This window comes from Protopterus annectens, chromosome 3.part1, assembly GCF_019279795.1.
Source record: "Protopterus annectens isolate FY-2018-M chromosome 3.part1, PAN1.0, whole genome shotgun sequence".
NCBI classification, from domain to species: Eukaryota; Metazoa; Chordata; order Ceratodontiformes; family Protopteridae; genus Protopterus; species Protopterus annectens.
In genome coordinates, this window is record NC_056732.1 from 1,149,726,427 (window position 1) to 1,149,754,326 (window position 27,900).

General features: G+C 38.3%; 1 protein-coding gene across 1 annotated transcript in view; it reads left to right on the forward strand.

Annotated features, from left to right (window-relative positions):
- The window catches only part of COL22A1 (collagen type XXII alpha 1 chain), a 2,341,282-nt gene that overhangs the window by 951,963 nt on the left and 1,361,419 nt on the right, over positions 1-27,900 (forward strand). The window contains exons 9-10 of the mRNA XM_044067281.1: positions 8,609-8,728; positions 20,870-20,905. Coding sequence (XP_043923216.1) covers positions 8,609-8,728; positions 20,870-20,905 — 156 coding nt within the window. The remainder of the gene's footprint in view (positions 1-8,608; positions 8,729-20,869; positions 20,906-27,900) is intronic.

Consider the following 27,900-nt stretch of genomic DNA (forward strand, 5'->3'; position numbering starts at 1 on the left):
GGGTTACCGTATATTAAGCATAATGGAAATACTTACAAGCAACCTGTAGAGAAGAAAGGAGACAGGAGAAGAGTAATTATTCCCTTTACTAATAATAATACTTCCATTGTCGATATTATTAAAAGGCATTGGAACATCCTGCAGTTGGATGATAGTATTAAAGATTTAGTAGGTGAGAGACCGGCCTTTAGTTATAAAAATACTAAGTCACTTAAACGGATGCTTTGTTATGAAAAGATACCTACCAATAGGGTTACTTCACAGAGAAAGGGTACCTATGCCTGTCGTACTTGTAATCAATGTGGCTATATAATGAATTCCAATATCTTTATACATCCTGACACTGGGGTCAAATCTGAATTCAATGAGTATGCAGACTGCAAGTCAAGGAATGTGATTAATCTAGCTACCTGTAAAAAGTGTCAATGTTTTTATGTAGGTAAGACTAATAGGACATTGAGGGAAAGAATTAGGGAGCATCTTTATGCTATCCACAGAGAGAATGAAGGAAATGCCCTAGCTAAGCATACTCTGCAAAATGACACTACACATGTATTTAGATTCATGGCCATAGGACAGTTATTAGAGACAGAGAGGTTAGGTAATATTCGAAATAAAACAGAGAGAACAGAGACTAGGTGGATAATAAAGCTAGCTGCAGATAAGGGGCATGGCCTCAATGATAAGTTATCTTTGAAACCTTTTTTAATAGATAGACCGTTTGTGCATTAAATTAGATAGTAAGTTTTTATGTGTGTTTTTATGTGTGTTTTTATATGTATTTTTTATAAGTATTTTATATATATATATTTATATACAATTTTTTAATACATACAAAATAGTTTTATTAGTTGTCTACAATTTATGTATATATTTAATGTGAGTTCACATATACTTATACATATATATATATATATATATATATATATATATATATATTTCTCTATACCTTTAAAAGTGTATGATGTGATTTGATGTGGAACACATGTGACATTGATGAGGTGTGCTATTGGAGCTTTCTGAATATTTAAATGCAATGAGTTTCTTGTATTATGTTAAAGTCTGATGAAGCGTTCTTTGTAACGTGAAAGCGCTTACTTCGTATGAAATAAAAGGTTATTTTTTCTACTCTTATCTACCTGGTTTGCTTCGATAGTTGTGGCGTATCTACCTCCTTTATTTTGGATTGTCTCTTGCTTTTGAGGTGATACCTTACCCTGTATTTGATCTGTGTTTGTGGATGTGTTAGTGTGTCTGAACATGTCTGCATATATGTTGGGGGATAAATTAAGCTGCCTGAATGTGTGTATTTGTGTGTGCTTGTGTGCATGCCTGTGTGCTTGCACTGGGAGAGGGGAGTTAGGTAAGAAATTGAAAATCTGGATGTGTGTGTGTGTGTGTGTGTGTGTGTGTGTGTGTGTGTGTGTGTGTGTGTGTGTGTGTGTGTGTGTGTGTGTGTGTGTCTGTGTTACAGTATGCATGTGGGTGAATGGGTGAGTATTTCTATGACTATGATCAACTGTGCTCAGACTTGTCTGTGTGTGTGTGTGTGTGTGTGTGTGTGTGTGTGTGTGTGTGTGTGTGTGTGTGTGTGTGTGTGTGTGTGTGTGCATGTGTGTGTGTGGGTGAATGGGTGAGTATTTCCATGACTATGCTCAACTGTGTTCAGGCTTGTCTGTTGTGGTGTGTGTGTGCGTGCGTGTGTGTGTGTGCGCGCCCGCGCGTGTGTGTGTGTGTGTGTGTGTGTGTGTGTGTGTGTGTGTGTGTGAATGCGTGAGTATTTCCATAACTATGATCAACTGTGTTCAGGCATATGTGTGTGTGTGTGTGTGTGTGTGTGTGTGTGTGTGTGTGTGTGTGTGTGTGTGTGTGTTGGAGTGAGACCATGCATATGCAGATGTGTGTACATGGGTATCGGAGTATATGTGAATGTGAGTGAATGTGAGTGTAGGGGAGTTGCCTTTGCCAACATGATGCAAGAATCTCTAGGAAGAACACTACCACCACCAGGTCTGACAGCATTAGTGTTAGATGTCAGATCCAAGATCCAGAGACATACTAATGTGACAGTAATGAGGTATTTCTCATTGTGGCCATAGCTGTTTTTGAACTGCATTTTCTTACCATTGTGGAAATTTACCTACCTACAATTTCTGCGAGAGGTAAGCACATTTCAGGGTCAATCAATTTTACATTTAAATCTTATCTATGAAAACAAATGAAAGAATGGAGTCTCATAATGTACATTTCTAATGAACAACTTATTTCTGAAGGTGCTTAACTGGATGATTAAATGACCATGCCATCTGCATAGAAAATACTGTTGTGTAAAATCTTACTGTAATGGTAGATGTCCTTGCCCTCACTGCTGCAGTATTCATAGTATTCTGGATTCCCTGTCATATAATCTCATCATCCTGCCAGTATACCAAAGACTTACTGTTGCATTTAACGGTACGCCTGAACATCCCTCAAATGCTCCTTGTGTACTGTAGGCCATAAAGGTGATGTTCAGGCTTACCATAAACTGAACTGATTGCCCCAGTAGGAGCACCAGTCCAAGGAACCCAAGAGGTAACCTGACATCCAGGATGGAAAGGATTAAGGGGAAGGAGGGAGGGAGCCAATACTACAGCAGTGAAGGTAAGGACATCTACCATTATGTTAAGATTTTACACAACTGTACCATGTCCTTACCTTCACTGATGCAGTATTCATAACATTCAGGAGAAACAGCAAATTTGGGATGGAGAAGAAGAACATGAGTCCCCTAAGTAGCCATGGAGAATGGCACTAGCAAAGCCAGCCCAAGCTCTACCAATACCATGCAATGGGTAATGTTTAGAAGACCAGGTAGCTGCTTCAAGAATAGAATTAGTATCTATATCTTTGAAAAAATCACCAGAAGAAGCCACATCTCTAGTAGAATGAGCCTTAAATGAAGAAAGGAAAGCTGTTGCCATGAAAAGTGTAACAAAAGGAAATATCCTTAGAAATCCAAGAAGAAATAGTTTGCTTGGATACAGCTAGAGCCAAAGTTCTAGGATGAAAAGATATAAACAACTGATCAGATTTACAAATAACCTTAGTCTGATCCAAATAAATTCTGAGCTGCCTATGCTTATCCAAATTATGCAGCACCCTCTCACTGTCAGATTGCGGAGAGGGGAAAAAAGTAGGCAGATTAATAGACTGATTAAGGGAAAGCTCATTAACCACCTTAGGCATAAATGAGGGATTCGTGCATAAGGACACCCTGTCCTCATGAAAAATCAAAAAAGCATGACAAGCCATAAGGGTCTGCAACTCAGATACACATCTGGCAGTAGTAAGAGCTAACGACAGAACAGTCTTCCAAGAACAATGCTTCAAGGAAGCCAAAACAGCAAGTTCAAAAGGAGTCTAAGTCATCTTCTCTCAAACAAAATAAAGATCCCAAGGAGGTGGAACAGGCTTCCTGGGAGGTCTAATATTAAGGGAGACTGCGAAATTCTTTAACCTTGCATCTAGATGCTAAATGGGGAGATAAAGGCAGACAAGCAGAGATAGCTGATAAGTGAGCCTTAATAGAAGAACAGGCTAAACAAGCACTGAGCAACTCACACAAATAAGAGAGAACCAAAAGAAGGTCCAGAGTAAGTGGGTTCAGATTATGAGACAGACATCAAACAGAAAACCTCTTCCATTTGGATAAGTAGGATTTCCTAGTAGTAGGTTTTCTGGCCTCCTGCAAGACTTGAAGCACATCCTCAGAAAAAAAGGTATCATGAGGGATCAAAACCCTATCACCCACAATGTCACTTGAAGCATGAATAGGTGGGGATGGATGAGAGATCCCTTGTCTTGTGTGATTAGATCCACCCTGTGAGGTAACTTGTGATGATTGCCTTTGGCTAGATGCAGACGTAGAGGGAGCCGGTGCTGTAGTGGGCAAAGGGCAGTTACCAACAAGATTTTGGGAGCATCCTGTTGAATCTTGTACAGGACTTTCAGAATGGGGGAAGGGGAGGGAATGTATAAAGAAACATCCCTTTCCAAGAGAATGAGACAGCATCCACCTTCCACACCACAGGACCTGGGACTCTGGCACAAAACAGAGGAAGTTGTCTGGTCAGAGGGGACGCAAAAAGATCCACTTGAGGGATACCCCACTGGTAAATAATGTCCAAAAACACATCCATGTGAAGCATCTATTCATGAGACTGAGTTAAGGACCTGCTCAGATTGTCTGCCATAATGTTCTGACTGGAAGGGATATAAACTACCTGAAGAGTCACTTGATACTTGGCAGCAAGATCCCATTCCAGAAGTGTCAACCAGCAAAGTAGGTAGGATCTCATTCCTCCCTGTTTATTGATATACCACTTCACTGTGGTATTGTCAGTGAAGACCTTGATTGGCCCTGGAGACAAAAGAGGATGAAAGGCCTGAAGGTCCAGCAGAAGAGCTCTCATCTCTTTGACGTTGATGTGCTTCCTCCGCTGGTGAGGTGAACACACCTCCTGTACTTTTAAAGAGCCAAAAGTCACCCCTAACCCATGTCTGAAGCATTTGTGGATGGCTCCTGTGAGGGAAGGGGGAATGAAAAGTGATCCCTGGGTTCAGAGACAATGGCCAAATCCACCAGTGAAGTTCCTGTCTGAAACAAGGAAGAAGAGGAACTACAACATCTAGAGGATGTGCATGCTGAAGCCGCACTGACTTTAGAAACCACTGAAACTATCTCACATGAAGTTTGGCCAGAGGGAGCATCAGAATGGTGGATCCATGAAATCCAGAGCTCTCAGAAATTTCCTGCTGGTAATGGAAGCCAGAGGAAGAAAGTGTGAAAGAAAGAAGTAAGAGTTAAGGCCTCTGAAGGGGGCAGGGATGCTGCCATAGGCACCGAGTGAATTCTGCAAACCAGAAAAACATGATCCTGAGAAAGAGCCAGAGAAGACTTTTTGAAAGTTATAGTGAATCCCTGATTTGGAAGAAGGGAGATAGTAATTTGAATATTTTGCAAAAGGGTCTCTGGATAGGATGCTTGAACCAACAGGTCATCCAAGTAAGGAAATATATGGATCTCTTGAAACCTGCAAAAGAGCAATCACAGGAACAGGGCACTGGTGAACACCCTTGGGGCAGTAGAAAGGTTAAAGGACCAAGCAAATAACTGAAAATGCCAGGAAGAAGCAGAAAAACATAAACAAATCCTGAAAATATGATGGAATGAAATATGGAGATAAGCATCCTTGAGATTCAGAGACACCATGTAGTCCTGAGGGAGCAAGAGAGGAAACAGAATCTGAAGGGACAACATCTGAAAGGAAGGCACTTTTAAAATGTGTTTAGATGAGAGAGGTCCAGAATAGGTCTTCAAGTAGCCTCTTTTCTTGACACTAGAAACAGTCTGGAGTAGAAGATTTTCCCACTTTGGGTCACAGTAACCTCTTGAATAGTATCCTGACTCAAGAGAGTTTGAAGAACCTCTGGGAAATAAGGAAGCTGCTCCTGAGGAGGTTGAGGAATGCCCATAAAAGAAGGGTGGGATTTCCACACCATGAAGTACCCTTGAGTGATCAACAGAAACCAATAATCTTGAGTGATCTGAAGCCAAGCAGGAAGAGAAAAAGAAAGGTAAAGAGAAAGAGAAATATGGCTGGGAGGAGATGGACAGTCATACAGCACTAGGTTTGTCTAGAAAGGAAGGCTTCTGAAACCCTGAAAACTGAGTAGCCTTAGCAGGAGGAGCCTGTTTGCCACTCTTCTTGCCTTTAGTAGTAGGGCAGGAATATCTACAAACAAAGGCAGGCTTAGTGGGATAGTTCCTCTGAAATTTAGGTACAAGAGAAACAAAAACATGTTTAAGCTCCTGTAAAGTGTTAGCCTTATCCTGAAGGGATTTAAACAAACCAGCAGCAGATTCCTCAAACAAAAGTTTAGAATCCAGGGAAGCATCCTTCAAATTAGCTTTAATATCATCAGGTATAGACTGGAGGCTAAGCCAAGAATACCTCCTTATCACTGAACCAAAAACAGCTGCCCTAGAAGAGGCATCTGCTGCATAATTACTACATTTAATAGAATGACGAATGACTTGAGGGGAAGTCCCTAGCAAGGAAAGAACAGACGTTTTACCCTCAGACTCAGGAAGTCGACAGACCTGAGAAAGAAGAGCCAAAACATACATAGACATATGGGTCTGATAATTAATAGCCCTAAAACCTAGGGTAGCAGAAGTGAAAACCTTACCCAGCCATTCCATAGTTCTGTTGTCTTTGTCAGAAGACAATAACTTGGGTAAAGGAAGCAAATGAGACAGCTTATCAGAAGCTTCAGAGACCACAGAAGTGTCAGCAGCAGGATATTTATTCAAAAAGAAACAATCCTCAGGCACCCTATAAAACCTATCAGGCTTCTTGGGAGCAGAGGTTAAAGAAACAGGAGCATGAAAGACATTGGAAAAAAAAACATCCAGCAAAGCAGCCAAAACAAGAGGAACAGCTGCAGGTTTAGGAGACTCCAACTGTAGCAACTCATAGTACCTCTTACGGATATAGGGGACCTAAGCACAATCCCATGTAAAAAAAATCATCATTCTAGAGTTGTATTCCCAAAATAAATTTCCTCAAAAGGAGCAGGAGGATTAAGAGATTCCTCCTCTTCTGACCCATAGTCCAGAGAAGAAGGAATTTGAGTAAAATAAGTCAGGGATTCATCATCTCAGAGGAATCCTGTTCTCTAGGCCTTTTAAGGGGGGTAGAGGACCAAGGAGGAGCAGGAACTGAAACCCCTTTAGGATGCTTTAAAGACATTAAAGCAGAAAATAACCCCTGAGTGAAAGCCTGCCATTCACTTTGAGGATCCCTAGGAGCAAAAGAAACATGGTTAAGTTTTTGTTCTTTTTTAAGGGAATGCCCCTTCCAAAAACCTCAAGACTCAAACACAGGATGGCAGTCGAGAACCTTAGTAGTAACTTCTTCCCCAACTAAAATCTGAGGAACTCCCCTAAGCCCACTCTGATAAAAAACAACTGTGGTTCCCCCTGAATGTCTGAGACAGACACCTGCAAAGCCTCATCAGATGTGCTGCCAGTCAGAACCTCACCGGCTTCCAACACAGTCCTAGTAGAGGAATCCGACAACACAGCCTGGTGAGCCTCTGGGTTTGTACCAACTTCAGGAGAAACACCTGGCAAAGGCTGGACAATGGAAGATTCCAGCTGACCCTTGGGGTGGGAGATTCCATCCATTGTATCTTTAGGAAGAACCTTAAGATGCTGGTTCTCACGATTCAAGGAAAGGGAAGAAAGTCTACTGCAAAGGCTTTTTGGAACAAATGCCTGGCAAATAGAACAAGACGTATATGGTCATGAGACGCTCCTAGACAAAAGTGATATGTATTATGGCAGTCTTTATGGGGAATCTGTCTCCCATACTGGCATTTACCCTTCCTGGATGATACTAACCCCAAGGAGCACAAAAAAAAAAAAATCCCTAACTGGACACTTATCTGCACAGCAAATAGGCATAGGTAATCACTGGAGAATGAAAATGTGTTCAACTGGCAAAACGGATGTAGGCAAACAGACTGATGGTGAAAAAAAATGAATTCAGTTATGGTAAGCCTGGACATCACCTTTATGCCCTACAGTACAAATGAGCATTTGAGTGACATTCAGGTGTACCTTTAAATGCAACAGGAAGTCTATGGTATACTGGCCAGACGATGGGTTTCCACGGCAGGAATCCCAAATGTTATGAATACTGCAGCAGCAAATGCAAGGACATCAAGTCAAGTATGTCTGGAAGCGAGATTCTGAAAGAAAAATGTAGGGGACCGAGGACACAGTTTCGAGGAACACCAAGGCTGATAAGGTTATGTTAGTAGAAGGAGTCTATTTATTTATACACTTGTTAAGAAACTTTTCAGGCACAACCCAGGCCAGAAGGTAAAATTAGAAACATCAAGTTCTCCTAGGTTGGCTTATAAGAACTGGTGCAGAAGGCAAAACAGTGATACAGTATGCAATAGTATGCAGATATACAAAAAGAAACAGTAGAAAAGATGTTAAAAAACAACATGAACCACCACTGACTACAGTATCTATGCAACCATTTAAGATACACTAAAGAGCATTAATTTTACAGAGTCCTTTATGTACATGTGAGTTTATGTATGTTCCATAAAACAAGCTTTTGTTGTAACTACTATCATACGGTTCTATTTATTGTCAGATCCTATCGATTTCTGAGGCAATCCCCTGAACTTAATAGATACCAACTTGGAGATCACACAAAAGTGGGAAAAAGGAAAACCCACTGTCTGCAGTCCTTATATTAACTCTAACACACATACACACACACACACACACACACACACACACACACACACACACACACACACACACACACACACACACACACACACACAAAGATTTATATGCTATCTAGCTGTTGTTTGCTCTCAGATAAGAAGCAACCTGTTCTCCATATTTTCTCTTTTGAATTTAAACATTATTATTATTATCATAAATGATCTTTAGCTAGCTGGGTTAAATTCAGGGATGGGAATGAAATGATACCTCTTTCCTGTCCTAACTGATATCGTATTTATTTTTCCCCAGTGCCAAGTAACTGTTGAAACAGAAGCTCCTCTTGTGGGACCCACACCAACACCGACACCTGGTGGTCAACAGAATGCTGGTCTTACAACTTTGAACTGCAGCTGTGCAAATGGAACCAAGGTATCAGCAATGTAGCTTTTTCTTTGTACTGCTTTTAGCTGTATGTCTTACTGTGCCTGAGCACATACTGTATGTCACCAAATACAGCTATTAACTACAAGTCTGCAAAGTTGCTCATATTACATATTCTATGTGTAAATAACTTAAGTAAGTACAATGACTGCTCAATTAATAAATTAAGCAATATGTGCATTAGGTAATTATATTCATAAATTGTACAGTTTAGTATGGAATAGGGAAGGCTAGATTACAACAAATGATATGTTAGGTAGATGGGTCAGGAGTCTCTTAGCCAAAACTTGGAAAGAGTAAGTATCTTGGAAAAAGGATGTAACTGGTCCTAACAACATCAGAACATATCACATGATATTATCTGTCCAAGAAAATAAGGAGTAGAAAGTGGAAGTAAGGAGGGATTGGAACAAGGTAAAATATAATATCAGATGCTGGGGGAGTGTTATGGGTTATTCATGAAACTGGCATATAATGTATTTGTATTTGTCTTTCTTAATGTACACTGACAAAGTATTTTCTTTTTAAGTGCGTAAAGGAGTACTATATCATTGTTAGCTATATGTTATATATTTTTTTTATATTTGGTTGATATGTCTGTGTCCTCTTGTTTTCATCTATGAAATTTAATAAAAAATATATAAAAAAGTCATACAGTTTGCTAGCCTGACCATCAAGCTCTGCTCAGCTAATAGAGAGTGACAGAGAAATATGAAAGGCGAAAGGGCAAGACAAAATGAGAGACACACACAAACATGACCCTTTCTGTTCAATAATGACTGTCCTCCTCCGAAAACACTATATATTAGTTATATCAAAAGATGTTAGTACAGCATATGAAGTTATTATTTCATTTAGAAGTCATGCTATTTATCCATCTATATTTAAGGGATATTGCAGTGTAAACATATTTTGAAATAGTGACTAGGGAAAATGGTTATCAGAGGAAATAATATTGTTAAGTACACAAAAATGGTGATCAACAGTATTTTTTATTTTCTGGGTTACTTGTTTCCTGCTTTGTACTTCCTGAACAGTCATGGACAACAATAGATAGCTGGTAGCAGGTTAGGTTGCATCTACACTTATATGTGTGACTTTTTTCAAAAGACTGATTGCATAGCAATTTACTGCTGAATGCATTTTGACAAACCTTGTATATAATGATGCTTACAAAAGCAAATTCTGTAAATGCTCATGTGAGGTAGGCACAGGAAGATGCATTTCACTAAAAGTTAAACATAACGTCAACCAGGAATTATTTTTTTTCGTAACTTAGTTCACAGTTGAAGATTGCTGTTCCAGGTTCATTCTTAAAATGAACTGAGCAGATATTTTTCCGGTTACTGTCTGATATGTTCCTTAAAGTAATTGTACCTAGTTTTCTACTTTGAAGATGTGACCACAAAAGGCAAAGTTCAAGGATATATTTAAGCTTTATTTCCTTAAGAAGCTATCTGTTCTAAATTCTGATGAACATGGCAGGACATCCGCCATGTTTATTGCATCACCCTTACTTAGGATATTAATCCTAATTATCAACATAAAGAAGGCAGCCCCAAAGATATTCGAAGAAAAATACAGGCAAAGGCAACCAGACATGGAAAATTTCACAATACAAAAATAATATCACTAAGAGGGAATGTAGAAAAGAAGATTAGTAAGATTAGTAAAGTAGAAAAAAAATGGAAGTTGAAGTTATGGAGTGCCTTTGAAGTGAAGGATTTGATGGAGAAGGTCTAACATAGGTTACATAACAGCATAATGGAACAAGTCGCCAAAGTAAGGTGAAACAGGAAGATCAGGAGACGTGAAGAAGAAATATGGACATGGGAAAGGAAAAAGAGTTTTAATATGGTGCAATATTTATACAAAGGAGAAAGCAAAACTAACCAATACAAAAAGAGCAGCACCAAAGATATTTGAAAAGAAATACAGGCAAAGGAATCCAGACATGGAAAACTTTACAATACAAAAAATAAGAAAACAAAGAGGAAAAGTAGAAAAGGAAATTTGTAATGGAGAAGTTAAAGAAATAGAAACTGAGGTTATGGAGTACCTCCTAAGAGAAGGATTCAGTGTAGAAAATCTAATTTAGAAAGCACCACAACACGATAGAGCAATGGCCCACCAAATTAAGGTGAACTGGTGGAACAGGAAGCAATTGGTCAGGTGCCATATAAAGATATTTTGGATCCTTCCACAGGAAACCAGTATAAACATTCACTTGAAGTTGGACAGCAAGGGAACAAACAGGAAACTGTGGAAACTCTGACACAGTTAATGTTCAGGAGTGATAGGCCAGTGAGTTCCCATATGCCAGAGTAATGGATGGCATAGGATGAAATTGAAGAGAATGTGCCACAGGAAGATGCTATAAAACTTTCTGTAGAATGCCCACAGGAATTGGAAAACAAAAAATGTGCCCTCAGTTTAGAAGAAAACAAGCTAAGAGAAGAGTTGCTTGACTTAATAGAGATATATAGACATATTAAGATCAATGAAAGAAATGAGTGCAGAAGGTCAATAAAATCCAAACATTCAGATGTTTGATAAACAAACACAGTAATTAGGAGATCCATGTGATATAACAGAAGTAAACAGGGTATATTACTATGCAGCTAAATTAATAACTGATAAAGTTCTACCATAAGAACACAGAGTAATGAGGGAGAGAAAGGGGAGAAATCAAATATCATCATAGAAGTATCAACTATTTGCTGTATTAAAACAAATCAGGCTCTATCATGCAATATTACAAATAAACTAAAAATCTCAGCACAGGCAGAAAAATGTAGAAGATACGCAGATAAATATAAAGGAAAAGTACAACATAACCAGTTTATTGATGACCCAAAAAGGTTTTACAGAGAATTGGAAAACAAGGTAAAAGGAATTGAAAGACCACCAAAAAAGAGGAGATACATTTTGGAGAAGTAGATATGAAAATCTTGTGGAACATAACAAAGATGCTAAATGGATAGAAGAAGTAAAAGAAAGAATAAGAAATTTAAGGATACAGGATATGAAATGGAATGAAGTAACAGCCGGAGAGATTGAAACAAAGTTAATAAAAGCCTCTAATTGGAAAACCCCAGGTCCAGATGGAGTACCTAACTTCTGGTTAAAAGTATTAACATCTTTGAACAAAGATTTAGCCATGAGTAAACTATTCATATGCATACCCTGAGCAGACACCACACTGGCTAACAACAGGAAAAAACAATGCTCCTACTTAAAAGTGAACCTGCAAGCTATCTTAAAAATTATAGACCAATAACTTGCCTTCTGATGATGTATAAACTCTACACTGGAATTGATACTGACAGAGTTTATAGTCATTTAGAAGAAAACTCAATTATGGCAATAGAAGAAAAGGCAAATAAAAGAAAGTCATATTGAACACAGTACCATTTGTTGTTAAATAAAGTCATAACGGAGAACTGTAAAAAGGGGAAGAATCTAAGTATGACATGGATTGTCTACAAAAAAAGCATTTGATGGTATCCCACATTCATGGATAAAAGTGTGCTTAAAAATGTGTAAGATATACCCTACATTGATCGATTACATTACAGTAACCATGAAACAATGGCAGACCACTTTGCAATTAAGCCATGATGAAGGACAGATTAATTTCCCAGGGATAAAAATTCAAAGGGGGATATTTCAGGGTGACTGTCTGTCACTGCTGTTATTTTGTCTTGCACTTAACCCATTAAGCTGTCTACTTAACAGCTTAGGCCATGGCTATAATTTGGCTCCTAGAAAACAACAAAGTGCAAAGATCTCTCATCTTCTGTTTGCCAATGATTTAAAATTGTATAGTGCATCAGATGAGGAACTGAATGCACAACTACAAGCTGTCAAAACTTTTTCAGATGATATGTCATTTGGTCTTGACGTGTGCAAAGGCAACCTTTAAAGCACGAAAACTGCAACACCAAGAAAACGTCAGTTTGGGACAAGAATGTGATATAAAATAACTTGAGCAAGAGGGAGTGTATAAATTTTTGGGAATTGATGAAGGATCAACAATAAAACATGAACAAATGTGAATAAAACTTATAAAGAAATACTTTAGAAAACTTAAATTAATCATGAAAACAGCATTGACATCTAGGAACAAAATCAAAGCTATGAACCAATTTACTCTTCCTGTCCTAACTTAACAGTTTTGGAGTGCTTGACTGGCCCCAAAACATATTGGATAGATTAGATAGGGAAACAAGAAGGATGCTTCATGCTCACCAAATGATTTATAAAAATCAGTGCATACCAAGACTATATATATTCCCCGTTCTGAAAGAGAGGTGGGCCTCCTTGAAACTGTTTACATATATACATCTGCAGTCATGGGACTCCACACATATCTGCTGACCTCACAAGTCCCAAATGTAGTGAAAGTTTTGAAACATGAGGAGAATAAATCTCAGATGACTTCCCTGCTTAGGGTAGCAGAAGCATATCGGTGTCAAGCAGGAATGGAAATCAAGCCAGAAGTAGACAAAAATCAAGCAGCAACTGAATGTGCCAAAAAACAAAAGAAAGATTATAAGATGAAGGAACAGATGAGAAGGCAAGAAATGTGGAAAATGCATAAATATAGTTGCAAGTATAGAAAACTTCTGGGAGAACTTCATCTTGATCAGGAACGAATGTAGGAATGGTTAAGGAGAGGCAAATTCAAACCAAGAGATGAAAGCTTAATATTGGCAGCACTGGATAGTGGGCTACATACACGTTGGTTTACAAAGTCCATTGAACATGTGGGAGAAACAGACAAATGTAGGTCTTGTAAAACAGAATTGGAAACAGTTGCACACCTTGTTGTTGGCTGCAACATACTAATGGCAGAAGGACTATATACTGAAAGGCATAATAATGTGGCAAGACTGTTGCACTGGAGATTGTGCAAACATTATTGTATTGAAGTGGCTGAAAAACACTGGAAACATGAGCCACAAAGCATCATGGAAAATGTTGAAGTCTACATCACATGGGATCATTCATTACTAACAGTTCAAAAGATAGATGCTAGAAAACTGGATATAGTGATCCATGAAAACAAGACAAAAGTAACATTAAAATCACCACACCCAGTGACTACAGCATCTTGTGTACAGAGAAACACAAAGTCATAACATATCAGGATTTGCAGGCAGAAAGGAGAGCAATGTTGAAGAAAAATACCCAGCTAGTTCCAATAGTAGTAGGATCAATGGGTCTTATAAACAAGAATTTATAATTATACTTGGATATGTTGCCAATGGGTCTATGTTTCTTGATCGAAATTTCACTATATCGAAAGTGTACTTTTGCAAAAGCCGGTTCTCTGAACAGGAAAAAAAAATACTTTAAACAGTATTTTGCAGGGGGGGGCAAGCCCCCTGTGCCCCCACACCCCCTCTACTTAAATACACTAACTCCAAGATTGCACTACAGTTGGGAAAAGGATATATATCCTTATCCCCACTGTAATGTGCTTCAGAGAACCAGCTTTGGCGAAAGTGCATTTTCGATTTAGTGCACTTTTGCTTAAATGGGTTTGATCTTCTGGTTGTCAAGAAAGTGTATTTTGGACAATCAGAAGTAGACCCATTACCAATACATGTAACTCTATACGAATTGCAGAAATAGTCACTACTGGGGATATTGTGGGTGCTAAGAAGAGTACTTCTGGCTGACATCAAAGGTTGAAGCAATACTAATTTTATGAACTTTAATGGTACTTTGACTTAGGAATGGGGTCCATACCTGTCTTGGTATTAGAAACCCAAAAGATTTGGAGAAATTAAAAATGGGATAGGTTTCATAATCTTCATTCATTTCCAACTCACAGGGCTGTAAAGATAACCTGCTAGTTTTATTATACACAGCTGTTTGTGCTGACCACTTGGAGTATCTGTGACTAAGTGCAGACAGAAATGGCAGATTTGAAAAAGTGGCATTACTTAGTCTAAAGAGCATGCAGCTAATTGCAAAATGTTTACTTTGCTGTGAAGTTGAAGAAGGTAATTAAAGCAGCTCAAAAAGCTGGGTGTGAGATGCAAACCTACAAGTGTGAAACAGAACTGCATGTTCTGGACAGTGGAATATTGTGGCAAGAAAATATAATGCAAATATATATATATATATATATATATATATATATATATATATATATATATATATACACACACACACACAGATAGATAGATGGCATATCATTTTGCCAATGGTAGCTTTGACTGAAGAACAGATGGTCAAAAAACGATGACTGAAAGTACATCTAACTGAAAAGCCATTTAATCCAAAACATTTGAGAATACACCAAAATAAATAAATAAAAATTTACAGGTTGGCAAGCCCCCTAACTCTGCATCCTCCACCTAATTGTATATTCTAATTCCATGGTCGCACACCAGTGGAGAAAAGAAAAAACACCACAGCTCACAAATTATTATTCCAACCTACTAGCTGCCCTGCATTATCTAATATCCTAAACCATATACCCCCTTAGACCCCTTAGATCTACTCACCAAAACCTTATAATCGTCCAAAAACCCAAGCGCCTAGCTGGTCAGCTTCTACTCTCCTTTTCCCTAGCCAAAAAATGGAATGCCCTGCCCTCTACTCTGAGGACCTGTGACAATCCACACACCTTCTAAACACAACTTCATTCTTACCTGTTTCTTCACAGGAAATGTAACTGCACTCTTCAACTCATACCTCCCAAGCTCTGCTCCTCATTCTCTCCTGGCTAACCTTCATACCTTCCTAATTTTTCTCATATACTTAGATTATAAATGTAACTAAACAGTAACATCCAGCCATTATGCTGTATGCCTGTCTTTCTCTTGAAATTTTTTTAATAGTTTTGCTGTCTTTACTGAATGATACCTGTTTTGACTGTAAATACTACCTGTTGATTGTTATAATACCTGTTGATTGCAATGCAAATTTTTTTTCTTGTAATTCTCTATGTAATTTAACTTTGTATTGTGGAGCTTTTCTCCCCGGGCCTCCACTGAAAATGGGCTCTCGAGCCAAGAGGACCTCCCCGGTCACCAAACTGGAATAAATAAATATAAATAATACACAGTGACTCAGTGCTGGCACACATACACAAACTTCTACCAATCTGAGGGCACAACATGACAGTGGGTATTGCCAATCCACACGTGATCTTTTAAATTATGCTCCTCAACAACTCCCATGAGTAAAACGGCACCAGAAACACCTTATATAGAATTCTACACTTTTCAGTGAAATATATACTTTATGCAAAACTTTCTTCAATGAAATGATAAACTAGTCATTTTTAGTTACATTCATAATCTCAAAAGCACAAAGCAACAATGTACTGAGCTGACTTGAGAATGATGCTACACCAGAGATGAAGATATAGCAAACCAACTAACTGATAAAGTTAGCTTTAACTTTATCCATCTCTTCCCTCCATCTGTCACTCACGATATATCAGAAGCTGGCATAGCTCCAACTACCAAGTAAGACCAAGTCCAAAAAGTCCAACTAAAAGCTAAAAATACTGCATCAGTGAGTCCTGACAATATCCCGGGATGCATCTTAAATAGCATGAAGCACAATTTAACAACACCCCTAACAACACTGTTCAGTCTCAGCCTCCATACAGGTTTTGTATCAAATTAATGGAGAGCAGCTACAGTCATTCCCTTGCGCAAGGGAGGGCCTTCCAAAGACCCAGGCAATTACAGACCCATAGGTCTGACCAACCTCGCATGCAAAGTCATGGAAAGATTTATAGGACTAATCAATCAGGACACAGGGAACCTCCAAATACTGGGCCTGTTTCAGTCAAGATTCTTGAAGGGCAGGTCATGCTTACTCAACCTGGTGGATTTTTTTTTTAAAAGGACAGTGAAGCAATGGATGAAAGAAAAATTATACATACTGCAAACCTTGACCTAGTCAAAACTTTTGACACAATTATCCACTCAGGCATAGCAAAAAAGCTAAATAAACCAGGAATACACCCCTATGCCACCTGCTGGATTACCATCAGGCTCACAGATAGGATACAGGAAATAAATATAGGGGAAGTTACTGTGACACCCCACCACTGGCAACAGTAATCAAGGAGCCTCGATCCTCACCACTAGCACTGTTGAGGCATGTACATTGGGAGGATGACAAGTACAAACACAGTAAAGTGCAATTTCCCTTAAGAGCACACAGACACCACAGTCAGTCTGGGGCTGGTTTTTACCTTTTTCTCCAGATCCCCAATAAGACTCCCCACTAGCACAGCTGTAGGGTTGAGATCTCAGCTAAGTGGCCAAACCAAGACCTCCAGCACCCTCTCTGTCTAACCAGTGCTTCATGTCCCTGCCGTATTAGCTGGCATACATACACACACACACACACACACACACACACACACACACACACACACACACACACACACACACACACACACACACACCTGGGGAAGGCTGGCACAGGTTTACTATCTATGCCCCCTTTTACCCAGACTATAAGGTTGTTATCACTGCCACCAACCAACTCCTTATTAGCTACTTTAAGGCCCTTAACAAAGGGTGTCCAATCTTATTGTGTAATGTCACTTTTAATACAAATGCTAGTTTGACCAAGAGTAAGGATATTAGGAGTGGCCTACACAGTGCCACCAAATAAATATGCAAATACTCTCAGAACTTATATTTGTCTCACTAATATCAGCCACAATGATAGGTTTAAAGATATTTAATAATAAATAATAAAAGAACAAGAAAATAGTAAATAATCAGTTACATCACAGTTCAAAATCACGGGAAATATCTAAAACAACATTGCAGGACAGTCTCAAATAAATGCAGAAAACATCTAAACTGCACTTCACTATATTCCTGATTATACCTAGAGAATTACTGTATCCTAGTTAACCTATGTATAGAGCAACAAGGCAGATGTGAATAGATGTTCTTGTCAGATCAAAGACAAAATACAAAATACCCAGTCTCTCTCTCTCTCAGAGAGTTCTTAAATTAATATCCCAAATATTACTGCTGGGATAGCTTGCAGGATGACATCACCTCTTGTCATCTGAAAAAACACCATTGATACAGCTGGTTGCATTTAGCATCTACCTGTGAAAATATATGACCAAGGGATTCTCTTAGATCTAAGGCAGATCCTGGAAGTCAAAAAACAATAAACACTTCCAGGACAATGCAAAAAAACTTCTAATTCTAGACATCCTGTTTCTTGCTGCCATAAAGTAATTTAATTTCAGCTCTTTTTCTGAAGTTAACTTCTTGTGTTGCAGTTTCCCTGTTAAAACATATAGTACATTTAAACAGTTACAATAGTACATATACAGTTTTGTTCAGTACTTTACAAAATATCTCTTCAGCACATGTCTGTACAATATGACATACAGTTGTACTGCATATATAACACAAGAATATGAATCATGTTGGTATTCACAAATGGCACATAACCATTTACAAAATTCCAGATAGCTTGGATGGCAGTATCTCCTTTCATGACAGTTACCTCCACAAAGAGATCAGTAACCAGTGGAGACCACATGGGGTACTGTGCTGGGACCTCTCCTGTTCAGCATCTACTTTTCTGAAGTAAAAGCTAATATCAAAGGGATTTGGCTAGCTAAACTTGTGGATGACTACAAGCTAAGGGCAGACATTGAATCCCCAAATGACTTAGCCATCCTGCAGGAAGATTTGTTCCAAATAAATAAGTGGTGCTAAAATTGTGGACTGAAACTAAATGCTAAAAAATGCATTACTGTATACTTTGGGAAGTCATCTCTCCCAACCAATTACCATATTAATAATATGCTCCTATGAGATGACCCAGTTGTCCAGGATTTGGGAACTTATGTGGACTGTGACCTAACTTTTGACAAACGTGTGTCCATTGTTGTAAGAAGGTCCTTCTATATTGCACAACTTATAAACAAAGGAGTTGCCACTAGATGTAGGGATGTCATTCTCCCTTTTTACTTAGCCCATATTAGGCCAGTCATTGAGTATAATGCCCACTTTGGCATGTTTCTGACCAGACACATGCAACAGCTGGAATGCCCAAAGAGGTACCTTACTAAAATGAAACAAGGCCTAAAACAACATGTCCTACCTGGACTGACTCAAAGCTCTGTCACTATAGTCGGTGTTCTGTAGACTGCTAAGAGGTCACCTGTGTCTGGCATGCAAGGCATCCACAGACCCAACATTTATGGATTTATTGCACATCAGCAAGTCATATGGCATCAGAAATTGTCTGTCTATGGATCTAAATCTCTTCTGCAATATCAGAATGGTTTGAAGGGAAACATATGCTCACAGATGATACCACTGGTCTGGAACAGAGCCCCCATCCTCACAAAACAAAGTTCAGTCCTGTGTAACTTGAATCTATGGATGGGAAACAGAAAATCTAGCCTAAGACTGTCCCCTTTACTGCTAATGGACAGAGGCAGCTCCTAAATGATTTATTCCATGCATGGACCTCCTGAAATTATTTATGGCATGATCCCAGTTATTCATATTAGGAGCAATATATAATTATCAACCATGGAATGGGTAAGGACAATCTATAAGCAAATGGGAGAGGTTATTTTGAGCACAAAAAGGGGAAACTGGCTAGGTTTAAAATGGCCTATAAGGACAGCTAGCCTAGTACTTACCTATGAACATATTAACCTATCAGTGGATGAGAATTTTTCTTATTGGTACACACTAACTTGCTATTTGAAACTTGACATGTTCACACTGCATGTATGAGTTTTATGTCTGTGCCGGTAGGGATACACTGTCTGTGTTGTTTTCTCTTTTTTTAGTAATGTTGTGAACATGGAGTCAGTAGATTTAAATAATGTGAGTGGTGCTTACCTCTACTCCTGAAAAATAAATGCTTTTTGTGTTATTTTTCAGTGGGTTGAACTTCATCTCTTCCTGTTAAACCTCCAGTCTATAGTAACTTGGGGTGGCATTGCAGAAGTACACTAAACAGATATGATTACATGCTTTCACTTCAATGGATTCATGCTTCATAACAGCCTGCATTTGTTGTAATATTATTTCAATACATGACGTAGCATGTATTATACGTTATTTATGCCTTTATCACATACATGAATGAAACCTGCTGCTATAGGATTTGGTTTATTTAAAACTGAAAAAAATACTGTATGCTTAAACTTTCAAATGGAAAAATAGAGCATATTGTTGAATTCCTGGTAATTAGATGTATAGATATTTAAAAATAAAATGAGAGTGTGCAAACCATTTAAAAAGCTCTCAATATATTTCAGGATGACTGGTTCCCGCAAAGCCATACTCGCTTTAGATGTCAGCTCTGATAATGTGCCAAACAGGTCACATATAGAAATTTTAATCAGCAATTTGCATTCTGGTCAACAAATGGACTGACAGATAATCATTTGAAGTACACCTGGAGCTGTGTTTTCTTCTATATGCACTATAAACAATAGTATCAATGTTAACAATTTGGGAAACCTGAGAGTGGGTAGAAGATACCCGCACACATGGTTACAGCATAAAGAAAAGTCAAAGGCCAAACATGCAATGCATTTTCAGAATATAACATGCCTAAATGTGATGGCAACTGTTTAGCAGAAGGACTGAACTATGTGTTATGGATTGTCCTTGGAAAGATAATTAAAGAGTCAGAAGTCACAACTTTGAAACTGAGACTAGTGGACTATCTTTGAAAAAGAAATACATTTTATGATAGTAAATCCTGGTCAGTCATTTGTACAGCTGATATAACTGAAACTTGACCAACTGTATTCGTGGCTCTTGTTCACTGATTATGTCAAATATTTAAATCTTTTTTTTCATGTTACAATATTTAGGTCTATACATGAGTAGTTTAATCTGATTATTTAATGTGATGTTTATTTCAAAATGGTAGCACAGGCAGTCTTATAACATCATGCATTTTGTGGTCTCAATTTAGTATGAGAAATAAAAAATGTTTTGTGATTTTTTTTTTTTTGGATTACAAGAACATCCAACATCAATACTTGTTTTTTCAGCTCTCTTTGATATATACAGCCAAGCACACCAAGAATAATTGACATAATTATTGATAACAATTCTGTCTCTTTTTTTACTGCAGGGTGAACGTGGTCCTATGGGCCTTCCAGGAGCAAAGGTTAGTAACCAAAGTTTCATTGAATGCTTAGCTCATTGTGTACCTTCTACCCACCCAAAGAACATTCTCACAATAATTCAGAGGGATATCTTATTGTCTCATTACACTAATAAAGCTGGTATTTTGTTAGGACTTCAGGTAGATAAACATCCTTTTAGGTGTGTGTTTTATACAGAAGTACAACTAAGTCACAAGAAACAGGCAGCAGACATTACCAAAGTGAAGTGTCAGTTGTACTTCAGAAAACTGAGAATCAACCTCATCATCTTGCTTTAACATGTCTAGTCAGTGCTTGAAACATCTGGCTGTCCAGAACTCATTCATGGTACCTGCTAATTTTATTTTAATAGAAAACATGGCTATAACATAGTTATTCTCAACAAGTGAACAGTTAATGAACGTCACATTAAGTGATGGATAAATTGTCTGTGAAACTGAATATAAATTAAATAAGGTACCATACCATCAAACGTTACAATTTCATTCAATTAATCTGATCCAAGTTATATGATTTTAATGTTTTGAAGTTATAGTTATAGTAGTCTTACCTAACCAATGCCCTAGTGATGAAGAGATCTCTAAACTATAATCCCTCATCTTCTTGTAAGATTAGTTTATTAAAACCTACAGCACTTACCTCAAAGGTAGATTCAGTGTCTATTATCTAGCACACGAGGCATTTGGTAGCCCACATCAGCAGAAGGCAGTCAGGGTAATTACAGCCTACAACGCTATTGTAGTGAACAAACTGCACCACATAAAGAGAGTACTTGTTCCTTAAGGTATGCACTAGGGCACATAGCATTGCACAATTTTCTTCTTGTGGGTAAAATACAAAGCACAGAAAGTATAAATTATCTGTTTTATCTTTTCAGAGTGAAGGATGTAAATTCACAGCAGTCAATTTACAGCATAATTAAAAAATGTTTTTGAATTAATTAATTATGTTATATACAGTGGATATCAAAAGTGTACATACCCCTGTTAAAATGCCAGGTTTTTGTGATATGAAAAAAATGAGACCACGATAAATCATTTCAAAGCTTTTCCCACCTTTAATGTGACCTATAAGCTGTACAATTCAATTGAAAAACAAATCTGTTAGGGGAAAAGTATAAAAAATAAAAACGTACAGTAAGCTGATTGCATAAGAGGGCTCTATATCACTGTTTCGAATTATGAAAACTCTGAACATTGTTTAATCGAACTCAACAGTTCGAAATCCGTAAACAGCGAACTCACAGAACACTGAAATAAATCGGTGTTCCATGAGTTTGCTGTTTACAGATTTCGAACTGTTGAGTTCAATTAAACAGCGTTCGGAGTTTTCACCATTTGAAATGGTGATATAGACCCACATAAGTGTGCACACTCTTAAACTAATACTTTGTTGAAAAACCTTTTGATTTAATTACAGCATTCAATCTTCTTGGGTAGGAGTCTATCAGCATGGCACATCTTGACTTGGGAATATTTGCCCACTCTTCCTTGCAAAAGCATTCCAAATTTGTCAGATTGCAAGGGCATCTCTTGTACACAGCCATCTTCAGGTCAACCCACAGATTTTCTACTGGATTTAGGTCTGGGCTGTGGCTGGGCCATTCCAAAACTTTAATTTTCTTCTGCTGAAGTCATTCTTCTGTTGATTTGGATGTATGTTTGGCGTCATTGTTGTGCTGAGAGGTGAAATTCCTCTTCATCTTCAGCTTTCTAGCAGACGCCTGAAGATTTTGGGCCAAAAGCGCCTGGTATTTGGAACTGTTCTTACTTCCCTCCACCTTGATAAAGCTCCAGTTCCAGTTGAATAAAAGCAACCCCAAAGCATGATACTTGCAACACCATGCTTCACCATGGGGATGGTGTTCTTTTGATGATGCAAAGTGTTGTTTTTGTGCCAAACGTACCTTTTGAAATGGTAGCCAAAAAGTTCAACCTTGGTCTCATCAGATTATAACACATTATCCCACATGCTTTTGGAAGACTTGATGTATTGTTTTGCAAATTTTAGCTGGGCCTAGATGTTTTTCTGTGTAAGAAACGGCTTACGTCTTGCAACCCTACCCCATAGTCCAGACATATGGAGAATACGGGAGATTGTTGTCACATGCTGCACACAACCAGTACTTGCCAGAAATGCCTGCAGCTCCTTCAGTGTTGCCGTAGGTCTCCTGGCAGCCTCCCTGTCCAGTTTTCATCTTGTCTTTTCATCAGTTTTGGAGGGACGTCCAGTCCTTTGCAATGTCACTGTTATCCCATATTTTCTCCACTTTTTGATGACTGCTTCACTGTGTTCCATGGTATATCCAATGCTGTGGAAATTTTTTTGTACCCTTCTCCTGACTGATACCTTTTAACAATGAGATCCCTTTGATGCTTTGTAAGCTCTCTGCAAACCATGGCTTTTGCTGTAGCAGGCAACTGAGTAAATGTCAGGAAAATCCTACTAGGACAGCTGAACTTTATTTGAGGTTAATCAGAGTATTTTAATTGATGGCAGATATGTTCCCAAGAAGACTGAATTCTGTAATTAAATCAAAAGGTGCTTTAACAAAGTATTAGTTTAAGGGTATGCATGCGTATGCAACCAGCTTATTGTACATTTTTTTATTTTTTATATTTTTTCCTCTAACAGATTTGTTTGTTTTTCATTTGAATTGTACAGCTTATAGGTGACATTAAGGGTGGGAACAGTTTTGAAATGATTTATTGTTGTCTCATTTTTTTTTTATCACAAAAACCTGGCATTTTAACAGGGGTGTGTACACTTTTTATATCCACTGTATGTAGTAGTAATCAAAGCTGGTTTCACAGGAATATTTATCTTTTATAAATAAATTTGTACATTATGAAAAAAATGTGATTACAATTATTAAAATTGGTTCTTGGTGGAATGTGCATATTGCCCACGTGTTAATTTCACTACTCCCACATCCCAAACAAGTGCTGTAGGTGAAATAGCAGTACTTCACATTGTGCATAGTTGCCCCTGACATGTCTTTATGTGTGCATGTGTGTGTGTGTGTGTGTGTGTGTGTGTGTGTGTGTGTGTGTGTGTGTGTGTGTGTGTGTGTGTGTGTGTGTGTGTGTTAACAGCTGATTGGGAACTAGGTCCACTGCAATACCAAAAGCATAAATGGGGCCATTGCAATACCAGCAGAATGCAAGTACTGGCGTTTAGCTGTGAAGTTTGTTTTTCCTCACATTAACCACCTTGAGATATTTGGGATGAAACTGCAAGTATTTGGCTGACTTTTTTTCCCAAATATTTGATGCAGTAAACATGGTAACTTCTTCAAATGTATCATTAAGGCAACCAGTGTTCCCTAACTGCAAACTGTAGCTATAGATTATTCTTTTTTTTCCTTGCAGCTGTTCTGATACCTATGAGTGTGCAGGTACACATCAGGAAAAAGGCACTGGTTTATATTCATGTATATTCTTGCCGTAGATAAGGAGATAAATCTTTTATCCTTCTTCCTTTGTGAAAATGACATTGATGATGATGATTTTGCACAGGATAAGACCACTGCTAGGTTAGCAAATGTTAGAAAATGTATTAAGGGAAAAAGGACCTCACTTTCCACAGCTACAGTAATACATTCATTGCAGTCAGATTGCTTAGACATATGCAGGTGTTATAATTAAACAGGCACTGGTTTAGTTTGCTATTTATAGTTCATAATCAGTTAAATAGTGGGCATAAGGCTTTGGCATCATCAGGCAGTTTATGAGACCAATTAACTACAACCTATGAAAATGATAACTATGCTTAATCTGGGAATTCATCAGGTGTCTGTGCATTGTTACTCATCATGCATTCATTTCTACAACATCTTTAGATGTCAAGTTATGATAAAGTAGGTACTTTGTTGCCATCATAATTTAATATATTATTATGGCCATAAAATTACATATTATATAGCACTACATTACATTTGACAGCACAGAGAGACACTAAGTCTTTCTAGTTTGGCATGTATGTGGATTTAGCATTCTATCTCCTGTCCCTGCATTACTTCACCATTAATCTTTCCTCACCTGCCCCATGCTCTCTTGAATGCTGCTGTTTAATCCCTCTCCAGTGTGTACTGTAGTGGTCCATTCCAGGGATCTGTAATCATCTCTGTGAAGTAGTACTTTAAAAGATCCGGGAAGTAGTCAGTCCCTACAGTTTGTTGCATGTAATCCGCTTTCCCTTGGTCCTCCTTGCTTGGGATGACCTTTACTTGTCTATGTTACATGATCTTATGCAGCAGTTTCATGCCTTTTCCATCTCTCTTCTGATGTCAGGTGAGAAATGCTCTGTCTCTCGTACTCACTCATCATATCAATTCCAAAAAATTCCTCTGATCTTTCTTGTGGCCTTCCTCTGGGTTCCTCATAGCATCTCCAGAAACCTGATATTCCTTTCCTATTATGGCGTCCACAACTGTACATGGTGTTTAGTTTGACCATTGCCCTCTCTCCTGATATCTGTTGACTGCTGTCACTGCCCCCTCAGTCTGCTCCTAGTGGTCTAATCCAGGTGTGATCTGTGACCCAAGATCATTTTCCTAGTCTGTTGACATCAGTTCTACTCCTCACAGGCTGTACTTCATGCCAGGTGGTTGTAGGCTCAGTGAAGTACTCTATATTTGTTTGCAGTAAATGTTAACTGCCACCTTACTACCACCGTTCATCCTTTTCAGATTCTTTTATCTGTGACAAAGGGGAGATGGTAAAAGTTCAGACAGAGAGATTAGAGTCAAAATGCATTCTCAGACTTGCTGCACATAAGGAAAAAGGGTTAAATGACTTTGTGCCTTTACAACCTGTACTTAAATTAAGATCATTAAAACATCGATTGGTTACTTAATGTGCATATATACCTACCTGGTCTGATGAATTTTAGACCTGAAGAAGCACTGCTTACTAGTGCAAAAGTGCTCATCTTTTGTTACGTATATCTTATTTTATTTTACTATTAAAGTGTTACCTCTTCAGCCAGCTCCTGTGGTTTTAGTGAAGGTTATGAAACTAATTATAACATAGCTAATAAACGGTTCAGAATCTACTCCAGAATGTCTTTATAAAATGAAGATGATGGCTGCTGAACTTGTATTGCTGAGGCCACTGATAATGGACATGTAGTTTCCCTGGACCTTGCAAAGCCCTTTGAAACTATCTCCTTTGATGGGATCAATGACAAACTGTCTCAACTCATCACTAACACATGCATGGTTCCCTGAAGAACTATCTGGCTATCTGACAGAATCCATGAGTAGCTGCTCTAGACAAAAAAACATTACCAATGGTGTTCCACAGGGCTCTCTTATAGACCCTTTCTCCTTGCTATATACTTCTTTGGCATGAATGCTGATATCAATGGATTATGGCTAACCAACTTTGCTTTTTATTATAAAAAGGGGCAGTTAGCAAATGCAACTCTGGTACTCAAAGTTTCTAGCAGGGGCTACACCAAACATATGCTTTGCATGTTAGTTATGGGGTTAACCTCAATGCCAAGAAATGTATTTTTAGTTTGCTTTTGTAAATTTTTTGTAGATTTACCTCTTTTTACCATATAGATAATGCTTCAATTAAATCTGACACAGCCATCAGGGTCTTAGGTACCTCTCTTAATAACAGAATCTCCTTTGATCACTATATCACAGTGGTTGTTACACAATACTTCTGCCATGCATAATGTATCCATCACAATATCTTGCCAATGTCCAAAGAAGGTATAATCCAATGTCATTCCTCACTTATTAGACCTATCATTGAATACAGCACATTCTTTGGTATGTTCTTCACTAATCACCTAAACCAAATCGAGAGACCTCAATGTTTCCACACCCAAAAGATTTCAAGCCTCAACATCCTTAGCTACTCTGATACAGTAACAACCTAGTCCCTCTACACAGTGGTATAGGGACTCATGTTATGAATGGCCTGGCTCTCATTAACCCCGTTCACTTAAATAGAACCAGTGGTAAAGGTAACAATAGTACTGAATGCCTTAGCCAGGAGTAGGTATGCTGTATGTGCTATCTGTCCATTAGACAGTGATTCAGTTAACCTCTTAAAGAGGTAAAGAGGCCTTTCACAAGGCCAAATTAGTTCAGGTCAAGGGACTCTAGGCTGCCTATATCTTTTATAACTTCCATGATGATGTGTTCCATTAATTTCTAAGCAGTTCTGGTGAGACAATTGTCCTATTGTTCCAAGGGTCACTGGAAGTACCACCTTTGCATAGCAGTACTACTACAGTTGTTGTCTGAACTTCAGGAATATTTCCAGTGAAGAGGCTAAATAAGCTGTGAGGATGTGTTTGGCACTGGCCAGTAGGCATTGCTGACATCCAGGGATGTTGTCAGGACTCACAGACATAGTTTTTTGGGGTTTTGAGTAAGTGTATAGGATGTATTCAGAGGTTAATTTCAAGGCAATCAGGAAGAAATTTGGACTAAATTTGTCAGTGTGTAGTTTGGCTATGTTCTTATGTCCTCAGGATCAGTTTTTTGCATTCCTAGGTTTTTGTTCTTCAGTTCTTAATATAGTTAAAACTCCCTAATGGTTGTCTTAGTGGTTGTTGTGAGATTCACCATAAAACAGGCTTCACAAATTTAAGTCTAAGATGTATGCAAACCTTTTTGAGCATACTTTTACAATTAGCAGGATTTGAGTTTATTCCTCAGTGTAAGGAGTTTGATATATTTTTGTTGTGTTTATTTCTACCAGGGTTCTACCACAGGAGCTTAATTTCAATTTTCCATTATAGTTGTGCCATACTAGGGTAGACATTCTGCTACAGGAAATAAGATGAGGTAAGTGCGTGGTATAGGTGGTTGGATTTGTTAAGGGATCCTTGTGCGGGAAGTAACTTGCGAATTACTCCTGGTTAAAATTAAGATGTCTGCTTTGAAGTAATTCCGGAATAGAGTGCAGTAAGGTGCAATCCTAGTTTATGTTCTCAGGTAGAAGGTGGCAGTGTTGTAGTCACATCTGAATAT